The sequence below is a fragment of the Saccostrea cucullata genome, unplaced genomic scaffold (assembly GCF_032062105.1).
Source record: "Saccostrea cucullata isolate Sc308-1 unplaced genomic scaffold, CSIRO_AGI_Scuc_v1 ctg31, whole genome shotgun sequence".
In the NCBI taxonomy this organism is placed as follows: domain Eukaryota; kingdom Metazoa; phylum Mollusca; class Bivalvia; order Ostreida; family Ostreidae; genus Saccostrea; species Saccostrea cuccullata.
In genome coordinates, this window is record NW_026918875.1 from 979989 (window position 1) to 1004141 (window position 24153).

The following is a 24153-nucleotide window of genomic DNA, read 5'->3' on the forward strand; positions in this document are numbered from 1 at the left end:
AGTTCAATCCCAAGAGACATAGAATCTCGTACGTACGACTTATTATGTATTTAATACAGTACACATTAGGTTGAGAAGAAAATAAGTAAATAATCATGCACAGACTTCTCACATGTATACGGTCTATTGTCTCTTAGAGTTTGGGTTTTGTTCTGCATGTACTTCTATTTCAAATGTACGGAAGCGTATTGCTTCCACTTGAAAAATATATTGTAAGTCGTACGTACGAGATACTAAGTCGTACGTACGAGATAATAAGTCGTACGTACGAGATACTAAGTCGTATGTACGAGATACTAAGTCGTACCTACGACATAATAAGTCGTACGAACGAAATACTAAGTCGAACAAACGAGATACTAAGTCATACGAACGAAATACTAAGTCGTACGAACGAGATACTGAAACGTTCGTACGAGATACTAAGTAGTATATAAGTCGTACGAACGAGATACTAAGTCATACGTATACTATTTCGTACAAACGAGATACTAAGTCGTACGAACGAGATACTATGTCGTACGAACGAGATACTAAGTAGTACAAACCAGATACTAAGTCGTACGAACGAGATACAGTGAAACCTGTCTAATCCGACGTGCACTGGGAGACAAATTTTGTATCGGAATAAACAAGGGTGTCGGATTGTACATTGTTAAAAACATGCAAAATAGTACAGCAAAACTCGTTTAGTACGAACACGGATATAGCGAATTCACGGATATAGCGAAGTTATCTTAGATACCCAGCTATATAAATCCTTAAACGGATATAACGAATCACGGATATAGCGAAGTAATTTTATTGGTCCCCGTGACTTCGTTATAACCGAGTTTTACTGTAAAATGGTAAATGAATAAAACGTCGGAATTCACAGTGTGTCGGATTATTCAGATGTCGGATTAGACAGTTTTCTCTGTACTAAGTTGTACGAACGAGTTACTAAGTCGTACGTGCGACACAATAAGTCGTACTAACGAGATACTAAGTCGTACGAACTAGATACTATGTCGTTCGTACGAGATACTAAGTCGTACGTACGACATCATAAGTCGTACGAACGAGATAATAAGTCGTACGAACGAGATCCTAGTCTATAATTTATGAATTGTAACAAACTAACACTTTTACAGATAAATATAAAATAAACTATATAAAATCCTAAGTTCCACTCGGGCAGAGGTGCTAAACTCGCTTGATTTGAATTTTCTGCAATCCAACGGACAATTCAAATCAATTTATCACCTGTAGAAATGAATATAAAGGGATAGAAGGTGGATAAAATATACAGATCTGTTAAAGAATGTGCGTAGAATTAGGGATAGGCCAATGCTGGAAAGTGTAAAAATTCTTTTCAAATGAAAAGTGCGTTCAAATCTTGCACCGTAGATTGCAAATTATTTGCATTTTACATAGGATCAGAGACTAATATACAAAACCATAAAGCTACAGTTTTTCAGCTATGTTCTGAGTATCTCGTTCGTACGACATATTATCTCGTTCATACGACTTAGTATTTTGTTCATACGACTTATCATGTCGTACGTATGACTTATTATCTCGTATGTATGACGTAGTATGTCGTACGTACGACTTATTATGTCGTACATACGACTTAGTATCTCGTACGCACGACTTACAATAATTTTTTTTCAAGTGGCAGCAATACGCTTCCGTACAAATGTAGCGATCCGTAATTTGAAAATAATATTTTATTTGTCAGTTAGATTATCCTTACATTGAAAAAGTTAAAATTAAGAGAATATGTAACCCCCAAAATAAGTGTATGATCACAAGTACTGTTTTTTGTGGTTTAATTTTCTAGGGGTGTGATATTGATCCGTATCAGCCCCGCAAATCCATCCCTGCAGGGCTGATACGGCTATTGTGACGTCAGGTATATCGCATATGCAAAAATCCTGCATTTATTAATAAGTATGTAATAAATGTATGTACACACTCCCACTTTTCAAGCGGGAAGTATAAATATGGGCTATCTAGGAAATTAAACATCGATAGGCCTACTTGAAAAGAAGAGGGGTATATAGTGAGGGGTTCCGTTCGTCCGTCTATTACGCTTTGGTGCACAAAGAATTCCTTTAGAGAGAAACAAAAGTATATGCTTAATGTGTAACCATACTTTATAGAAGATAAATATTATTTATTACTGAATGCTAATTATAAACTGAGGAGAGAAATACATTTTTTCATGATATCTCATTACTTAACAAAAGTTTCAGATTATTATCAAAAGGAGACAAATTTATCTGTTTAATGTCTAATAAAAATATACTAATCATTATAAAGCTAAGTGAATATTTTGTCAAAGCTTTCAAAATAAGGCATTATGCCATGAGTTTACACAAATAAATAATACTTGTAAAGCTGTACTGTATTTATTTTACTTAATTAATTTAAATGTAACGTTAACATAAAATGTTCTAGACACATATTTATTTGTATACTGGTATATATTGATAATATATATTTTTGTATCATCTGTTAAAGGTCTCACACAAGGAAATAATTTCACTATATATTACTATATAGCTTGAATTAAATTATTTAATTTATTAGACTCTCAGCAGAAAATTCATGAAAGAGAAAATAAAGTTTAATGCTTAAACAAAAATTTGAGATCAGAAAAAAATATGTCTTATGCGGCTTTTAAGAAAGAAAATCGACAGTAAACATACGTACCCCGAAATGCACGTGGGATTCACATGTTGACAAACAGCCTACACACCATCCAGGAAGTTGCATATGTGCGCACCTGAAAAAAGAGTTCCTTTTAATTCAGTGGGATAATTCTGCTAAAGAAATGATATTCCTAGTACATGAGTCCAATTTTAATACTCTAGGCCTAAAACAAATTGCCAAAAATGAAAAAAGAAAAAATACTGTAAATGTATTATATTTGGCGTGTACGATATTTGGCGGAAATTGAGTTTTCAACAAGTTGGCGTAGATTTGATTTAGCGCTTTTTGAATGTGCTTTACATAAACCTTTATACACAAAGCATTTAGCGATGTACTTGATTTAGCGGAGGCTGCTTTCCGCGAAAGGCGCTAAAAAGAATACACAGCCAAATGTAATACGTTTACAGTATTGTCTCAATATATATATGGAACTTCTATTTCCTAAGTTCATTTTGATTGGCTATTTCCTTGCGTAAGACCTTTAAGGCAACTAAAAGTTAATGAAATTAAATGAAATTTCCACAAAATGTCTCTGAGATATTTATCTTTCATATACTAGTGCATCAAAAATTATCTTTGTCCTTAAGGGATGAAAAATAGGAGATAACTCTTCCTAACAGATTATTGAATTTTAGGCTAAATTTCTGTACAAATTCATCTTTAGCATATTAATTTCAAAACTTGGAAAATATTTAAAGAGTGAATTATTGAGAAAAAAAATTTGAATGAAATGAAAGCTGAAATATTCTAGTTTTTGGCTATTTGCTAAAAAATAATTTCAACTCTAATTAATGAGCTCTAATTAGCAAAGAAACAGGAAGTTAACTGATTTTTAAGGAATTAATTAGCAAAAAAGTGAAAATCTTAATTCTAAAACAAAGTCAGAGACTGGAAAAAATGGTGTCAAAAGAGACTTCAATAATGTACCTTGGAGCTTTGGTAACAGTGATCACTGATTAATGGTTGGTGATTAAGATAAGGGGTCCTTAAACAGTGGTGGATGATGAAGCTTTTCCATCAGTCATCAAAGAATGGAGTTTCTCTTAGAAGACCAGGTAACTCAAAAGTTTACAATACTTAAAAATGTGCACCACATACATTCATACAATAGCATATTCTTAGAAAAAGTCTACAAGTATACAGTTAAATAATTACCATGCCAAAAAAAGGACCAAAATGGTTGCATCAACATCAATACAAAAAAGGAAGTATTCCTCACAACAAAGGCCAGAAGAAAATAGGGACCACCAGCCCAGTCCAATCTCTAGTTCCCATAAGAAGACTAAGTAAAGAAGAGTTTCAGGACATTGTACGGCCACAGAAAAATGGGGTGTTTACAGTTATATATGCCAAGAACCGAAGCAGCGAGATGAAGTTTTTACGACCCGCCAAGTGAAGTCCAGCCAGTGGACACCTACATGGAATCTGTGTCAGATGACCCAAATTCAAAATTATACAAAGTACTTCACCGAGAAAAGACTGCTAAATTGTGGAACAGTGCATTTAAAGAACACTCACAGAAGTTTCCAGACTGTGATGGTCCACTGGACTGGAATCAGCATGGGGAGGAAAAACGAGGCCTGGCATGGATCCTTTCCATTCGATGTAAGAAGTGCAACTATACCAGTCACCGAGAAAAGCTTTACGAAGAGGTGAGAAGATCTGGCAGGGGACGAAGAGCTGCACAGCTGAATGTGGCCATGGCTGTCGGTCACCTGGGTACCAGTCTTACAACAGAGGGTATGCGTGGTATGCTTCTTGGTGCAAATATTGAACCAGCGTCAGCCGCCAATATGCAACAGACCTGCAACAAAGTGGGGAAAATTATAACCGATGTAAATAAAAACAGTATGAAGAAAATTCGGCAGAATATTCAAGAACTTAATGAAAAATGTGGACTTCCGGATACCCCCATCAGAGCGGAAGGAGATGCTCGGTACAATAATGCCACCTTCAGTGCCATTGGGAAAACCCCATTCCAGGCTGCCACCCAAGTGACATATACCGTAAGTGAAAATGTAACCCAGAGGAAGAATGTGGTAGCAGTTTTCTGTGGGAATAAACTATGTAAGAAAGGCGCTCACCTACGAAGCAAAGGAAAAGAAGTTACCTGCCCAGGACACAAAGACTGCACTGCAACCATTCCTCCGGAGACCACCATTGGAGACGAGAAGAGATGGGCCGCTAATTGTGTTGGTGAGTTACAAAGTGATGACCGGCCACTAGTCATATCCCATTTCACCAGTGATGGAGACAGTACGTGCCGCTGCATCTGGTGCATCTGAAAAACAAGGACATGTGATTGAAAACCTTAAGGACTTGCGGCACTTCTTTGACTCTCAAAGAAAACAGACTGCTAAGGCTTTATTCAGCAGTCACATGTTTCCGGGAAAAACCAAGGCCATAAGAGAATCCATGCAGAGAAGATTTGCCTTGGACCTGAAGCTTCGATGCAGGACAGAGTACGAGAATTGCTATAAACACTACTCCGGCGACTTACCTTTGATGAAGCGTGCTATGTCTACTGCTGTTGGTTCCCTCATAAACTGCTACAAGGGACAGTGCGGGAAGTCCTGTCAACTCTATTCCTTTTCCTGTAGTGCACTGAAAAGCAATAAGTGGAAATCTTCTGTGCTGCCTAGTGACTTTGAATTAAATATGACAGAAAAAGACAAATGTTTGTTAAAAGACTGTATAAATTTGACTTTAGGACAAAGTAATCTTGATAGAATCAAATATCATATCATACTTGTACACAAAAATCTGAATCTGTAAATAGGGCATATTTAAAATCAAATCCAAAATGTATTACAAGTAGTAGAAATTTTGAAAGTAGAATACATAAAGTTGTGCACTCACTGAATAGGGGTCATGGAAACTCAACACTGGAACTTTGTGAATCTGTAGGGGCACCTGTTGTAAAAGGAAGTAGAGTGGTCCATCATCTAAAACAACAACAAAATAGACAAAATTACTTTAAAATGAAACAAAAACTGTTAAAATATAAATCTCAAAGAAAATACGACGTATACTGATCTAAAAGATATCAGCTGTACGATAAAAAAATCTAAAGACACTTACAGTAAATCATTGTCAGATCCAAAATTAAAAAGGAAGTTGTAAGACTGTAAAGGGGGGGGGATTGATGATATGTACATGCATTTCAAATGTATAAAATTTGTACTTAAAATATATTTTGTGAACTATCTTACATGTAATAAGTGTTTTTTGTGGTTCATTATGCATTGATTATTTTCAACTGTGTAAATGGGGAAAATTTGGACATGTGAATAATATGCATTATTGTATGTGTAAAATGTGACATTTTCTTATACGAGAGAGTCTGTACATGTAAAAATGTTATACTTATTATTTAGCTCATTAAAATTTTTTGAATTAAAAATCTTGTTTTTCTTACCTGTGTGATGAACACAACAAAGGTTACAGAGGTAATTGGTAGAAATCCAGGTATACGGGTGTCAAAAATGTCCGTTGGTGACCAGACTGCATGCCGCATTGTTGATCTTTTCAAGGGGAGACTACTCCTGAAATCAGAGAAATTTTAGTGAAAATGAGAGTTACCTGTCCTTCTTTAGGTCTCACACAAGGAAATAATTTCACTATATATTACTATATAGCTTGAATTAAATTAATTAATTTATTATACCCTCAGCAGAAAATTCATGAAAGAGAAAATAAAGTTTAATGCTTAAACAAAAATTTGAGATCAGAAAAAATATGCCTTATGCGGCTTTTAAGAAAGAAAATCGACAGTAAACTTTACCTACCCCAAAATGCACGTGGGATTCACATGTTGACAAACAGCCTACAGTCACCATCCAGGAAGTTGCATCATGCGCACCTGAAAAAAGAGTTCCTTTTAATTCAGTGGGATAATTCTGCTAAAGAAATGATATTCCTAGTACATGACTCATGAGTCCAATTTTAATACGGTAGGCCTAAAACAAATTGCCAAAAATGAAAAAAAGAAAAAAAAATTGTCTCTAGATATATATGGAACTTCAATTGACTAAGTTCATTTTGATTGGCTATTTCCCTGCGTAAGACATTTATTAGTGATTTGAGAGCCCCGACTGCTGCATCTGCATGTACAGTTACTTGTATGGGATATATAAGATATAATTAGATGTATATACATGTACGTATATGTGTATTTATGTTTGCGTATGTTACCTTTCTTTCAGAACTTTCTATCTTGTTAAAGTGTAAAATCCTTTATGCCTCTTGGGCCCAAAATTGGAAAATAACACCTAACTATAAAGTCGGCTATTGCAAGCAATAGCATATGTCGCCCCGAACTGGACAAGACTTTCATTTTTTCATCACTAAAACAATACCTATTAGCTAACCTTGGAAAAACCATCAACTCGTATCAGTCCTTTCAGTACTTTGATTTAAAACTCAAACAATGAATTTTCACTTTTCCCCTGTTTCAGTGGCAACTATTGACAATTTGCAATTTTTAAATGCAATGAACACAATTACAGATTCTAATCATTACATCAACAAAGTTTCATGAAGAATGTCGACAGGACCAGAGAGAACACTCGCGGACAAAATTCGCCGCTTTTTGCAGGTTTCCATGGCAACGGTAGACATTTTTTAAATGCAATGAGCACAATTACAGATACTAATCATTACATCAACAAAGTTTCATGAAGAATGTCGACGGGACCAGAGAGAACACTCGCGTGGAAATTATTGACAATTTGCAATTTTTAAATCCAATGAGCACAATTACAGATACTAATCATTACATATATAAAATTTCGGCGGTAGCCATTTTGAAACGAACAAAAAGACATTGCGATTGTACGCATGTTTTTGTTCTCCAGGCTGTTTCTCGGGGATGGCTGGGACAATCTTCCTGAAACTTTCCTCAAAGGACGATCACTAGTTGTAGTCGTGTTGTGTGGTCATTCAATGCAAAATGGCTACCTATTGCGATTGTACGCATGTTTTTCTTCTCCGGGATGTTTCTCGTTTACCGTTGCCATGGAAACCTGCAAAAAGCGACGAATTTTGTCCGAGAGTTTTCTCTCTGATCCCTTTGGATATTCGTCATGAAACTTTATTGATTTAATGACTGGTATCTGTAATTGTGCGTGTTGCATTTAAAAATTGCAAATTGTCAATAGTTGCCATGGGAACAGGGAAAAAATGAAAATTCTTGAAGACTGATTTTTAAATCAAAGTACTGAAAGGACTGATACGAATTGATGGTTGTCCAAGCTTAGCTAATGGGTATTCTTTTAGTGATACAAAAAATGAAAGTCTTTTCCAGTTTGAGGCGACACACGCTATTGCTTGCAATAACAAACTTTTTTGTTTAGTCTCCGATCAGACACATATTTCGGGTTTCCCACAGCATAACACTCTTTCTTAGACTATAAAAACAAGCGGTGCTCATCTAATATCCGCAACTTCTACTACATCACTGAATAAAATTTGATGATACTTTTACAGTTACGTAATGCCCTTGTGCACAATCTATTTTACTCTTAGGAAAAAACATTAACTTTGCCATTATATTCATATGGGAGGCGGGGTTGTATCATTTTGTGAGGTCAAGAATTTAGTAGATTGTTTGAATAATAAATAATGAAGAAAATACCATTTGACAAAAATTTGACGTCACCCTTTGACCCATGCGCCACATCGCTCATCTGAGCTCATTGACTAGGAAGAAGAAAAAAAAATCAGTATTTCATATCAGGATGCTTCCATATCAATATTACTAATCATTGTTTTGCTGTTCTTTAACAGAAGAATTTTAAAGATTTATCTTTGTTTTCTCCATCACGGTAGCTCATTCTGTAGACCTCTCGCTCCATGATCAAGACTCGGCCGCGATTGACCTAAGACTTATTAGAAATAGGGAGCAACAGTTCCCTCACCAAGCGCTAGACACTATGAAGTCCTTCTGTTGAGACCTTTAATAACTAAGCCTCACTATATGGTGAATTCTCTACATGAGTGAAAATTCTAGAACAGGATGTAAAACAACATACAATCAATCTTATCCTTTCCTATGTAAAACTCTTATCTCTCTTTGTAATACTAACCCACCCTAAATTGAAACATAAGTGAATCTTCATTACCTGGGAATGTTTCTATAATATAATGACTAATTATGGCTTCGCTGTTCTTGAGCAAACTATTTATTTCTAAGATGATTCTTTATATTCATGTGTACTTCATAGTACTCTACTCTGTTGTTTCCCCATAATTTGAATAAACTTCATTATACAATACTAGTACATAAGGTTACACTTTATGAAAATGACTTATACATGTATTGGCTAAGTTGTTTTAGAGAAGGTTTTACGGATGTCAAGCATTGCATGTGCATCATTTCATCGTAGAAAAGATTTACCAAAAGAAAGATTTAAAAAAAATAATTATCTAAGCAGTAATTTATTAACAAAGATTGCATTGAAGTCTATGGGAACAAGCGATTTTAAAAAAATCAAATAATAAGAAAATCAATAAATACTGTGTATGTATCCAACGATATATCAAAATATTAGAAATAGAATGACAATTGAAAACTGTCTTTTTTTTTCATCAAATAAGTTATTCAAAAAATATATTGTTTTATTAATTAAAAACAAAGGGAGATAATACAAGGTCATATAATTATTAGGACACATCCCTTAAGTACAAGCTAATAAATAATAAATTGGAATTTCTAGTTAAACTGAGTATTAAACATCTACACATGATATCAGTAAATCTATAGTAAACAATGTCGTATGTATATTTCTATTCAAATCTTGTAAAAATTATAAAGTTTGCATAGATTGATACAAGTAAATAATTTTTATATAATTTCTATTGCCTTTCTTATGACAGCTGATGTAACTTGTACTGCTGATGAGTTCCAGTGTTCAGACAAGCAGTGTATCGACAAGTTGTGGCAGTGTGATGGCGATGCTGATTGTAACGACCAAAGCGATGAAACAAACTGTGCAACCAAAAATGTATCTATTTGTTCAGACGAATCGGAATGGGAGTGTCACACCGGTGAACAGTGCATCCACGAATCCTGGAAATGTGATGGGGACGAAGACTGTTTGGATGGATCTGATGAGGGTCCTGAATGTGGTAAGTTTGGATCTTAAAGCTGAAAACGAAAAAGGAATCTCTCCACCATGTTCGATTGTTCACTAGCTATATCTGATGACCCCTTAGAGCCCCGCCCTAACACCATAAAATTCACAACTTTGGAAGAGGCTCTCTTGTTCATCATAACTATGTGCTTGGTTAGTTTATTTAATACCCAGGAGCAGAGAAGAAGATTTTCAAAGAATTAATGCATTTTCACGATATGATCAATAGAGCCCCGCCCTAACCACAGAACCCATGACCTTGGGGTCATAAAATTCACAATTTTGGAAGAGGCACTCTTGCTCATCATAACTATGTGCTTGGTTAGTTTACTTAATATCCAGGAGCAGAGAAGAAGATTTTCAAAGAAATCATGCATTTTTATTACATAATCTATATAGCCCCACCCTAGCACTAGAACCCCTTACCCTGGGGCCATGAATTTCACAATTTCGGTAGAGGACTCAATGCTCATTACATTCATGCCAACAGTTTGCTTGCTTGATGTCCAAGAGTAAAGAAGAAGATTTTTAAAGATTGCAATAATTTTAGTGACTTTTGCCCCACCCCTCAGGCCCCAGGGGGCGTGGACCATAAATTTCACAATTTTTGTTCCCATTCACCCATAGATGCTGTATACCAAATTTGGTTGAAATTGGTTAAGTGGTTTCAGAGAAGAAGCTGAAATTGTTAAAATGTTAACACACGAGCACGACACACGACACACGACGACGGACGAAAACGGATAGCAATAGGTCACCTGAGTTACTCAGGTGACCTAAAATTTATATTGGCTGCTATTAAATCATAATATGGCAACTCCTGGAAGAGAAATATTGAAATGAATCTTTTTATTTCAGAAGCTACATCAGTCTTAAATATATCATCATCCTCTTTAACAACTGAGACCACAGATGATCCTGAGAATAAAACTTCAACACCTGTAGTTACATCCAAAGGTTCGGGTTAAATTTTATCAGCGCTTCTTAGAGATAACAGCCCTGAAAGAAAATACAACTTTTGTTGACGATAAAAATCAATATATACGAGGGTCATTCAAAAAGTTCGTAGACTTTTGTCCTAACTTTTTTATTTAACGTTATATTATATCCAAATTTGGTACAAATTTTTTAACAACAGATTCAAATAATTTGAGTAAAAAAATTGGAATGTACGAGGGTCATTCAAAAATTACGTAGACAATGCTTCTCATCGTCATATAATTATTACAAGATTATAGATCAACACATTTTCGTAAACATAAACATTTATTTTGTGGAAGTGTGAAGTTTCATTCCATTTGATTAAATAGAACTCATATTAGCCAAAATTTAAACCAACATGTTTTGATGCCACGGAGCACGGTTAACCAACATTGTAACGTCAAAGACAACGTTGAGAAAGTTTTTCAAATTTTCTTAATTTCAAACACGGTTTGTAGCGTTTTCTCCATTCAAAAAATCATATCCATAACACTTAACACCTAGTTTGCGAACAATTGTACAAATATAGCTTGAATAAGAATGTCATTGTTTTCAAATTCTTTAATTTACCATGTAACTCTATTAATTCTGCAACAGTGAAGCACACATCACGTTCAATGACGTTCCTAACTCTTTCGACAATTTTTTAAACTTTAACCTGTGTCTTTGCAGACAATTCATCGTCCGATTCAAACTCCCTACCACTCAAAAATTGTATTCTATATTTAATACAAATACACAGATTATTTTTCATACAGATCCTGGTTTATACGGATTTCTTGACCTTGTAGAAGAAGTTTCCCGAATGTAACGTACAATTTTATTGCTACTTGCTGCTCCGTGACGTCCCTCAACGTCATGGTTTTTTGTTTATTTTAATCAAGTCCATGTGTATTTAGAAACTAATATCTTTTAAATGGAGCGACATATTACTTAACCTGATTTCATTTTAATTAATACAGCAATACTTTATTTAAACATATAAATTTTATTTCGTTTCAGCTCCATTTATAAGAGGTATGGCTGTAAATACTATAAAGTGAAAATTAGTAAATTACTCAATTTTGACGGTGCTCCGTGACCCCATTTTTGCTGTTCTAAATCCTTGGTAATTTTAATAAATATGAAGATACATTCCAATTTTTTTACTCAAATTATTTGAATCTGTTGTTAAAATATTTGTACCAAATTTGGATATAATATGACGTTAAATAAAAAAGTTAGGACAAAAGTCTACGAACTTTTTGAATGACCCTCGTATCTTCATATTTATTAAAATTACCAAGGATTTATAACAGCAAAAAAGGGGTCACGGAGCACCGTCAAAATTGAGTAATTTACTGATTTTCACTTTATTGTATTTATAGCAATACCTCTAATAAATAGAGCTGAAACGAAATAAAATTTAAATGTTTGAATAAAGTTTTCCTGTATTGATTAAAATAAAATCAGGTTATGAAATATGTCGCTCCATTTTAAAGATATCAGTTTCTAAATACATATGGACTTGATTAAAAAAAAGCCAAAAACCATAACGTTAGAGGACGTCACGGAGCAGCAAGTATCAATAAAATTGCACTGTACATTCGGGAAACTTCTTCTACAAGCTAAAAAAAAATCCTTATAAACCAGAATCTGTATGAAAAATAATCTGTGTATTTGTATTAAATGGAAAATACAATTTTTGAGTGGTGGCGAGTTTGAATCTGACGATGGATTGTCTGCAAAGAAACTGGTTAAAGTTAAAAATATTGTCGAAAGAGTTAGGAACGTCACTGAACGTAATTTGTGCTTCACTGTTGCAGAATTAATAGAGTTACATGGTAAATTAAAGAATTTGAAAACAATGACATTCTTATTCAAGCTATATTTGTACAATTGTTCGCAAACTAGGTGTTAAGTGTTATGGATATGTTTTTTGAATGGAGAAGACGCTACAAACAGTGTTTGAAATTAAGAAAATTACCATAATTTTGACAAACTTTCTCAACGTTGTCTTTGACGCTACAATGTTGGTTAACCGTGCTCCATGGTAACAAAACATGTTGGTTTAAATTTTGTCTAACATGAGTTCTATTTAATCAGATGGAATGAAACTTCACACTTCAAGAAAATAAATGTTTATGTTTACGAAAATGTGTTAATCTATAATCTTGTAATAATTATATGACGATGAGAAGAATTGTCTACGTATTTTTTGAATGACCCTCGTACGAGGGTTGTCAGGTAAAATCGTGGACAAGTTGTCTCGCGTGAATAATAATCATCACTGCATTCTGAAATTTTCACTACTCCTTTGGATGTATTTTCTGAATGAACATAGCAAATTTCAAATAGATATATGCATAAAAAAAACAAATAATGTGATTTTATGTTATGTATTGTATTGCCTTACGGCGCAATGATGATAACGTCAAAATGTGTAAAACAGCGTCAAGTTACAGACAATACTCCACCATCATTCAACAAATAGACAATCTTATTTTGACGGTCAAAAGTGACGGCGTCTTTTGCTATTAAAACAGCAGTTTGTCCGTATGTTTTGTACTACCTGGGGACTCGATCAAGAAATACTTCACTAAGAAAACTCCCATTCCATTTCTATATTAAAGATCTGGTGATTTTTGGGGATTTTTTTTCTAAGGTATTCATTTAAAGTGTCTTACAGCGCTATTACATCATCTAAATCAAAGCGAACTTATCTCAGGTGCGCCGTAACGTCATTAAACGTCACCATTTTTCGTGTGTTGTGTTTACCATTTTCCCATTTTGAATGCTCAGGGAACTGCCAAAAATTGACCAAATGTCTTGAAATTTTTAATAAGTCGACAAAAAAATTTTGGAATCGAATAAGGATAATTTTTACCCTTTTGTGATCTATTTAAATCTTTTATTTCAAATCAATACTCCTGTATTCTGTGAAAAAACCTTCGTTTTTTGACCGTGCGCCGTAGGACCATACCCTGAGCACATTCAAGCATAATAAATTTTTTATTTCTGTCTGTATTTCATCCCAAAAATTATGAGGCACTGAAATATGGTAAATAAACATTCACTGAAAATTTCAGCTTAGTGCGTTTATTATTTTTTGAGAAAAACGCTTTGTCCACGATTTTACCGGACAACCCTCGTACATGGGAAATTTCGTATTCAAAGCAATAAGAACAATTTATTCTATTCCAATACAATGGTTAGTGTCGCTAAGTAAGAAGTTCATCCTTATGTCGCGGGTTCGAATCCCTTGTAGGATGTGGAGACCGGTCCTTTGAATGAAACCGTATTAAATGAGGTCCCGTATCGCAGTAGGTGTTGACATGAAAAAGATCTCTCGCTGTTCAATGGCCTTAAATGACGAGTACAGGTATAAATTTGCATCTATCCACCGGGAAGTGCTGTGGTCTCCATATTAGTGGAAAAATTCTCGAAAGGGACGCTAAACAATAATCAAACAAATAAAACAAACAGATATTAAATGCATTAGTGTTTTAACAAATACCATTACAGCACATATAATTTACCTCTGAGTCGAAAACTGATTGACGATTTCATACTTATTGTGAGGCCACTTTTTTACATAATGACTTGTCTTTGTTTTATTATTTGCATAATAATGACATGGAGCATGCGTTGGGTGACCGATCGATAAGGGATACTCACTCCCCTGGGCACTCGATTCCACTTCTGATGTTTTGGAAGTCCGTGGTGTTCTGCTCCTGATTTATTTGATAAAAATTGACTTTTATCTTGATTATTGTTCATTGTATTCATATTTAATGATAATAAAATAATAACCTGGTATTTAGAGCTTGATTTAAGTAGACAGTTTAACAAGCTACTGAATAATTATGCATGGACCATTTCCTATTGACAGCACAAAGAACAACTTCAAGTCCTTTACCAACTCCTCCATCTAAGACAGACTCCCCTATTAATTCAAACAGAAATTCTTCTAGTTCTCATGGTGAGATTTGTTGCCATGCTTTGAACAATGAGCACTTTTTTTTTAGGTTTTTTTAGGTCACCGTGTGTTAACATTTGAACAAGCTTCTTCTCTGCAACCGCTCAACCAATTTCAATTAAATTTGGCAAAAAGCATCTATGGGTAAAGAGGAACAAAAATTGTGAATTTCATGGCCCCTGCCCCCCTGAGGCCTGAGGGGTGGGGCCAAAACCACTAAAATTAATACAATCTTTAAAAATCTTCTTCTTTACTCCTGGACATCAAGCAGTCAAGCTGTTTGCATGATTGTAATGAGCATTGAGTCCTCTACCAAAATTGTGAATTTCATGGCCCCGGAGTCAGGGGTTCTAGTACTAGGGCTGGGCCATATGGATTATATAGTGAAAAAACATTATTTCTTTGAAAATCTTCTTCTTTGCTCCTGGGCATTAGATAAACAAACCAATTACATAGTTTTGTTGAATAAGACAGCCTCTTCCAAAATTGTGAATTTCATGGCCCTTGGGTCAGGGGTTCTTAGGCGCTAGGGTGGGGCTATATAGATTATATAGTGAAAATACATTATTTCTTTGAAAATCTTCTTTTCTCCTTCTGGGTATTTAATAAACAAACCAAATACATAGTAATGTTGAATAATGCTGCCTCTTTCAAATTTGTGAATTTCATGGTCTCTACCCCCTGGGGCCTGAGGGGTGGGGCCAAAACCAATAAATTTAATGCAATCTTTAAAAATCTTCTTCTTTACTCCTGAACATCAAGCAGTCAAATTGTTTGCATGATTGTAATAAGTATTGAGTCCTCTACCAAAATTGTGAAATTCATGGCCCCGGGGTTCATAGGTGCTAGGGCGGGGCTATATAGATTATATAGCGAAAAAGCATTATTTCTTTGAAAATCTTCTTCTTTGCTCCTGGGCATTAGATAAACAAACCAAGTACATAGTTTTGTTGAATAAGGCAGCCTCTTCCAAAATTGTGAATTTCATGGCCCTGGGGTCAGGGGTTCTAGTACTACTGCGGGGCTATATAGATTATATAGTGAAAATACATTATTTCTTTGAAAATCTTCTTCTCTGCTCCTGGGCATTAGATAAACAATAATGTGCCTCTTTCAAATTTGTGAATTTCATGGTCTCTGCCCCCCTGGGGCCTGAGGGGTGGGGCCAAAACCACTAAATTTAATGCAATCTTTAAAAATCTTTTTCTTTACTACTGGACATCAAGCAGTCAAACTGTTTGCATGATTGTAATCAGCATTGAGTCCTCTACCAAAATTGTGAAATTCATGACCCCGGGGTCAGGAGTTCTTAGGTGCTAGGGCAAGACTATATAGATTATATAGTGAAAAAGCATTATTTCTTTGAAAATCTTCTTCTTTGCTCCTGGGTATTTAATGGAAAACTTTGTATGCAAATTTAAAGAAAGCTTCAAAATTAATCGAATCGAAAATGTATATTTTATTGCTGTTATCTAATCAGAATATGGCGACACTTGGAAGAGAAATATTCATATGAATCTTTTGATTTCAGAAGCTACATCACCTTCTTTAACAATTGAGGCCATAGATAAACCGAAGGATCCAACTTCAAAACCTGTAGTTACATCTAAAGGTTCAGATTACAATTATAAACTAATAAGTACTTCGCTTCTTAAACATTATGGACCCGAAAGAAAATGAATTTTAGTTGACAATAAAAATATTTACATTTGTCTTTACTTTATGTGTATCAGTAACAGTTAAACAAGCTATTGAATATTTATGCACTTATTATTCATATTCACAGCACAAAGAACAACTTCATGTCCCTTATCAATTCAAGAAAACAAGACAGGCTCCCCCAATAATACAAACAGAAATTCTTCTAGTTCTCATGGTGAGATTTATTATAAACAAAAGGTTAAGAATTATACCTACAAATGAAAAGGACTTTAACTCCAAACAATTATAAAATGATGAATAATTTGTTTATATATTGTTTGTTTTTAAACTTTGCATTTTAAACAATTTTACTTTCTTCTTCTTCTTCGTCTTCTTCTTCTATATTGCATATAGTCAAGTCAGGTTAATATAGCGAATGTTACACAAACGCAAAGTTTATATGGCTATAAACTCAAAGCTTCTAAATAAATGATTAACAGTATAAAACATAAAGTCAAAATCGGTTTAATAAAGCTAAGATTTATCAGCGGTTTTTCCTCGAGCACAAGCCAGTCATAGCTCAAGCTATGATGTCATAGCCTCCCTGACGGAATTTTCAGCAGTCAGCATGGGTAAAATCAACAAGTAAGGTTTGATTATTTCATTTTATTGTTGTCATTTCTTCATATTTAAAATTATTGTATCTGCATGAATAATTTACATGTTAGCTATCATAACTTTTTATTTCCAGGTAAACATATTTTTACCCAATCCAGAATAAGCCTTGCATATAACGGTTTGATCCATGGCGATTATTACTATTGGTTTCTTTGGTTCTGTTTTTCAACTGAGTCAAATCCCCTGCAATTGCTTGAGTGGCACAGCATTGTTTTGTTTTATTTGGAAAAAAAATATTATAGCCCCATCTCATTTTTGCATTACTTAAGTTTGGTATATGATAAAATTTTTATGTTGTTTAATTTTCCAGCTTTGTTCGTAATTTTAAACTTTTTTATTTTATTACATTATAATATGAAAAAAATTAAAAGAAACTACAGAAGAAAAACGTACGTACAGCTTTATATCATATGTAGCTTTTGTGGGTTTCAATGTTTTTTTTCTTTTTCATACTAATTTTTCACATTTTGCATTTATAATTATTAAATAATCCAAAAAAAGGAAACATAATACGTCATCGTATTTTTTAATGTTTAAAAAATGCAAAAATATACTAAATTATGCACCAGTTTTTATTTGTTTTATATACATGTGTATTTCGCAATTAACATACGATATCACCAGACTGTAGGCGAAGCAGGAAAAGAGTTATAAATAAACCTTCTGTAATGACCACGATTCTATCATTTTAAACTTAAGAGTCAAAAAATAGTTTTCAGTGAAGAAGCGAATGCCACTTGATACTTCTTTCGAATATAAGGATCATTGTTAGAAGGGATCAACTTCATGAAAATCTCCATTAAATGGTGACATAAGTGCACTACTCACCATTCAGAACACTGTATATAATATTGTTGATAACTTTTATTATTACTCACTAGTTTTCTAGGTTTGCATTTTTTTACGATGAGGAATGTTTTAGAATTGTTGATTCTAATTATCTTCATCACTATAAGCCAGTTACCTGAAGGTAAGATAGTTTACATCATTTACCAATTAAATTTTTCTAATACTAAATGCAAGAAAAAAATCTAATGTTAATGCCTTTTAACAACTTAAAAAGTTATTATAATCATATATTTTAGCTGAGCCTGAGACGCCACTTTCATGTAAAGAGAATGAGTTTAAATGTATGAGGAGCTGCATTCCTGTAAACTGGAGATGTGATGGAGAATCTGATTGTCCAGGCTCAGGAGATCAATCAGACGAGGAAAACTGCCGTAAGTTCATTTATTCAATATACAAGACATATATATATTCAAGATAGTCTCGTCGAAAATAGACGTGAACGTTTGTCATACATCGGGTGCTTTAAGATGATCTTATTTAGCTTACCTGGGCCAAAGAACTTAAAACTTAGTTGGCTTTAACGAGACTGTTGATATCTTAGTGTTAACAGCATGTTTGTCAATAGTTTGCCTTGTTTTCAAAATTGTTCATAGGTAGAGCAAGTTCTTGCGTATCGAATCAACTGGGAGACATAAACTCAAATCCAGTTGGAAAGGATATATTGTTACATATATAAGGAAAGTTGAAATAATCGCGTTTATTATTAAGTTTTGTTGTTATGCAACCATTAGTGTCTCTCGGTAGTAAAATGTCCGAATATGCAACAGATGTTTCAGACTCTGTAGCATCTTCTTATAAAGTTCTCCGGAATATATCGAGTCGAAATACAATGTCTGAAAAAAGTAACTGATGATACGACGTCGCTATATTCGAGTACAAACAAGGTCACAACAAGTTTTTTCTTCTTTTCAGGTACATGTTTTGGAATAATTTTTGCTTCATATGAATACAAAATACAGGTTTGCTAGCATTTGGTACAAATGGAAATAGATACTTTCAATCAAATTTCTGGTATCTTATATAACAACTCTGGATTACTTGTATGTTCATTCAGAATGTCATTAACAGAATAATTCTACAAATGACCAATGATTGGGTAAATGAATAATTATACGAGTTAATTTTTCGTTTAAAAAAAGCACCTGTCTATGGTGTCAAAAAGCGTCGACTAGAATTAATCGTGGGGAATGGTTGAATAAAGTGATTTTTTAAATTTTGATCAGAGTTCCTCTAAGTATTAAACAGGTTGGGTGGAAACGGAAATTCCGCTATAATAGTGGTATCTCACTATTATAGTGAAATTACGCTATATTTCCTGCCGTAGATACCCTCAATTTCATCCGATACCATGCAAGGTGTTTGAACCGCAAGTCATGGTGGGTATTAAAATGATCAAAAACTGTCATGTTTGCATGTTTTGAATTTTAATAAATTTTCTACCGTTGCGTTTGAAAATGCGAGCACTCTTTTTTTAACGGAAGTTGCATTTTTAACATAGCAACCGATGATTACAGGTTATTTAAGCCTGTTTGAATCTCATTTATTCTTCATTAAAGTGCACAAATTGATGCTTGTTACAAATGTCAACTCGGACTGGAAAGGGTTTATGGAATTAAACAAGAAAAAGGCTATTTCTGTTTGCATGGTTACGGGTATGGAGGCCCGTTATGGTAAACGTAAAGACCCATTATTATCGGTCGCCGATGCTGCGGGCGGTCTTCTTGTGGTTGTGTTAGATAGTGCACATGGGAAATGAAGTTATTTTTGTAATAGTTCAGTAAAATAATTCTTCACTGATAACATGTAGAAAATCATAAGTAAAATTTGTTTTAAACTAAATATTAATTGTTGTTATAATGTTTCAATTTCATTGTCATTTCTCATGAAGATATTTGATAATTTTGACTATGTAAAAAGAGATTACAAAAGGTACTATATAGATATAAAAGAAAATTATGATTATCCGGATAGTAATGACGCGTGGTACATAGTGCATGGTTAAAATAATGAAAAACTCTTTAATTAGTAAAAATTGTTTTGAATATGTTACAGCTGCGAATGATACAAAGATACTTTTGTTTCTACATTTTGCAAAGCGCCTTGCAGCATAGCCTATTCTGCAGAAACCAAGGGCATTATCACGTGATAAAGATCCAGTGTATATGCACATTGTTCAGTCTTTTTAATTTTTGACTGTCTTCAAAGCAATATAAATATATAATTGAAAAAAAATAAGTAAATTGAGATTTTAATGCATTTGCTCATCAGATGGACTCATCGATGTAATAAAGTCAATGATGAATAATATTAAGAATTTATTGAAGATGAAAATATACACTTCTAAAGATTCTAGTTCAGCTTTGAATATCTTGCGCTTCCACTGCATGGATATGCTTTCAAAATTGTGAAAGTACTTTTTTTAACAAATGCTACATTGTTTGCGACCGCTTTGATGCTTTGCATTAATTTTTAATTGTTGAAAATTTGAATTAAGTCAGTGATATTTTAGACACTTTTTGCTGAATATTGAGCGGTGGCTATTGGTTATTTGATGTTTCCTTGTGGTTTAAACAACAACACTTTGGTTTAAATCTAGAAGTCTGTAAAATTGATACTTTTAGTGCGATTTTTTGCGATATACTACATTTCATATGAATATAATTAGATTTATATTTATTTCGATTAATAAGAAAAAATCTAAAGCTATTTCTCTCAGATTTTAAAGTTAAATCATTCTTGCATAAGTGCATAAACATAAAGCGCCAATAAATAAGTTACGTTTGTGCGGAGTTGAAATGATGGTCAATTAAGGTCAAGATCTAGTAAATGACTTTAGAATAAGTTTTCAGTGCTAAATCCATTATGACGTCATAATCACTTTCAACTTTCTTTTTCCCGTACTTTACCGCTCTAATAGAATTATGTAGAAAATAAAGTATTTCCATGGGATTCAATTTGAAATCACACGAAAAGTAGTCCCGATACCTATCTTAAATTTGACATTATTTTAAAATAGAGACTAAGAAGATACAAATTACCGTTTTCTGAAAAACTGTAGGCAATCTTGATACATTTTCTTTGCCTGATATGGAAAAAAACTCCCATTTTATATACTGGTTTTCCTAATTTTTCATTGAAAATGACAGTTTTAAATATGGTTTTTCATCTTGTTTTTCTACAAATTATGCCCCGAAACATCTAATTTGACCAAACTAATATTATAGAGCATCATTAAAGGAATTCTTTTCTTAAATTTGAAAAATCTGTAGGCACCTTCCATTTACTAGATCTTGACCTTAATAATTATTTGAACATGTGTTAAAATAATGTTACAGGCACTCTTGTAAAAAATTTCCAACACCAAAGTAAATTGAGTCTTTTTTCTGAAATAAAAAATTAACCAGCCGAAATTAAGAATTAGATGTGTTTTCTACGATCGTTTTTATATGTAAACTTTGGATCGTTTATTATAAAATGATTTTGTTAAGAGGATATAAGCGAGTTTATCAATATACTCTTTTTTATGTTTGCCATATTGGGTGTTTACGTTTACTATAACGGGCCTCCATACCCGTAACCATGCAGACAGAAGTAGCCTTTTTCTTGTTTAATTCCATAAACCCTTTCCAGTCCGAGTTGACAATTGTAACAAGCATCAATTTGTGCACTTTTATGAGGAATAAATGAGATTCAAACAGGCTTAAATACCCTGTAATCATCGGTTGCTATGTTAAAAATGCAACTTCCGTTAAAAAAAGAGTGCTCGCATTATTAAACGCAACGGTAGAAAATTTATTAAATTCAAAACATGCAAACATGACAGTTTTTGATCATTTTAATACCCACCATGACTTGCGGTTCAAACACCTTGCATGGTATCGGATGAAATTGAGGGTATCTACGGCAGGAAATATAGCGTAATTTCACTATAATAGTGAGATACCACTATCATAGCGGAATTTACGTTTCCCCCCAACCTGTTAAAAGGTCGAGGCCACTAGATTTTCTGACGTCAGCATAAATTTGCATGTAAATTATATAGCTATCTGTTTACTTTACCTACTGATGAATGAGTCGCAATGCATTGTGGGCTACTACAAGTACTCAGCTGTGTTGAAAATAAAGGGCAACTTGAATTGTCCCTTGGAAACTTATTGTCAAACCTTTTTTGGAGATTTATGAAAGAGATATTCAGAATGATGTATAATCTTTCATCTCTCTGCTTTATGAAGCCTATATCAACATTGTTCAAAGAGACATAGGTGCTATTGTGTCGATAAAGCTTCGAGGGTTTTTTCACGATCTTGTTACAATACAAGGTGCGCAATTATAATTTTAACCCTTGATTTTATCAAAAGGTTTTTTATCTACACGCAAACGTCAAAGCATTTGTACGGTATTTGATGCAACTATTAATCATCTAAAACAATTCAAATATTAAATGTGAGCATGGAGCAATGTCTTTGGAATATAATCTTTCAATTTCAGACGGATAAAGTGATAAAGAAGCTCTATGGTTTCTACAGTGACGATGTAAATATTGTGCAGTAAACCGACGAAAACCACGTGTCGCCATTGAATCGCAAACACGTAATAGACCGTCATGCTTTGTGACTCATTCACTTGAATGGAGAACGGGTGAGACGAAGACATCGTCACGTGTTGAAAATTGCCTTTCATATAAGGTAATGGTCTCGACCTGTTTAAAGAGGAGTAAAGAAAGAGGTTAGTATATATTATTCGTGCAATCTATCTAATTTTTGAATTTCTCAACAGTTGAAGGCATGGTATAAATGCTTTTCTTATTGCCCCATTATCGCGTAATGCGAGATTTTAACATCCAGCTGATACTTTTAATCTTTTCTGACATTTGAAGTGCAAAGATCTTCTTTTTTATGTTTGACCCCTGGTCTGGGATACTAGTATTTGTCATCAAAATTCACCATATAGTTATTTATGAAATTATAATACACTATTATGTGTTGAAAAATCGGGTTTTTCCAAACTTTGTTCCTTTTAGATACATGCAAGTTATATAAAATCCTCCTTATTAACTTTCACGTTCCTAGTAAAGTTGTCATGAGCGGAACTATAGTTACAAATACGAATGAATTTTCTTACCTCTTAAATTCTTTAGATTCGTACTTTCTACAAAATTATTATCATTTTGTCTATTAAAACATATACTTAATTTGACATTTTAGCAGGTAAGAAGGCATGTTCAGATCAGGAGTTCACATGTACCTCTGGTCAGTATATTCCGACAAGGTGGACTTGTGACAAAGAACCCGACTGTCCTGATGGTTCTGACGAAACAGATGTCTGTAGTATGTATTTAAGTTTTATTCCGTTCTTACTAAAAGATTTCGAAACACTTTATTTTTACTTAAAAGGAAAGTTACAATAATGGTATTTTTATTTTTCAGAAAATAAAACATGTCCTAACGAACAGTTCAGTTGTGGAAATGGAGAGTGTATTCCAGCTAGCTGGCGTTGTGATGGTTCCCCGGACTGTTCTAATGGTGAGGATGAGACTTGTGACTCCCCTACCTGTGCTAGCGATGAATTCAGATGTGACAACTCCAAGTGTGTAAACAACAAATGGAAGTGTGATGGAGACGATGACTGCAGTGACAACAGCGATGAAAAATGCGAGTGATCGGTCGATCAAAGTTTATTCCATCTAAGATGTCCAGCAACGGACTGCTTTGTTTTCTATAAACAGGGTTATTTTCGCCCGTGTTCTTTTCACCCTTTTGAACTGTGAACACTTTTGTGCCGTTTTAAGTTCGCCAATTCATAGTAAGAAATTATTAGGTGTAATTTGAATTTGCCCCGTTTAAAATTCGCCCAATCAAGGAGAGGGCGAAAGGGGCGAAAATTCCCCTGTATACAGTATTTTGTGTTGACATCTACGTGTGCATGTAAAATTATAACATTTTATGTACAGAATGGATTGTTTTAAATGCATACAATTTAATACATTTACATGATTAAATACCGATTTAGGCATTATGGCCTTTACTGGTTCATATACTCGATGGTAATTTTTGAGGATTCTTGTCTCATTAAATTTTGAAACTTTTAATAGCAACTATTAATAAAAGAAAATATCACACACACACACACACACACACACACACACACACATACACACCCTCACATCCTAGACCTTTCTCACAAGAGAGAGAGAGAGAGAGAGAGTAAAAATCT

At 33.9% G+C, this 24153-nt stretch overlaps 2 protein-coding genes and 1 long non-coding RNA gene across 3 annotated transcripts in view; all 3 read left to right on the forward strand.

The window, feature by feature from the left end:
• Positions 1 to 4118: 4118 nt before the first annotated feature.
• Positions 4119 to 4985, forward strand: LOC134273410 (uncharacterized). The gene has a single exon (XM_062755607.1). The coding sequence runs from the start codon at positions 4119 to 4121 to the stop codon at positions 4983 to 4985; it is 867 nt and encodes a 288-aa protein (XP_062611591.1).
• A 5705-nt stretch (positions 4986 to 10690) lies between these two features.
• LOC134273894 (uncharacterized) lies at positions 10691 to 17576 on the forward strand. The gene is made up of 4 exons (XR_009993505.1): positions 10691 to 10790; positions 14686 to 14775; positions 16304 to 16384; positions 16559 to 17576. It is a non-coding gene; the product is annotated as an uncharacterized LOC134273894 (long non-coding RNA).
• A 352-nt stretch (positions 17577 to 17928) lies between these two features.
• Positions 17929 to 24153, forward strand: part of LOC134273422 (very low-density lipoprotein receptor-like) — a 34424-nt gene continuing 28199 nt past the window's right edge. Inside the window, 2 exon segments of the mRNA XM_062755617.1 lie at positions 17929 to 18061; positions 18177 to 18311. Of these exon segments, the coding sequence (XP_062611601.1) occupies positions 17998 to 18061; positions 18177 to 18311 (199 nt within the window). The 5' untranslated portion in view covers positions 17929 to 17997.

What these genes read in the sequence shown, in the direction of transcription:
- LOC134273410 (XM_062755607.1), top strand. Translation starts at nt 4,119, where the DNA reads ATGGAATCTGTGTCAGATGACCCAAATTCAAAATTATACAAAGTACTT.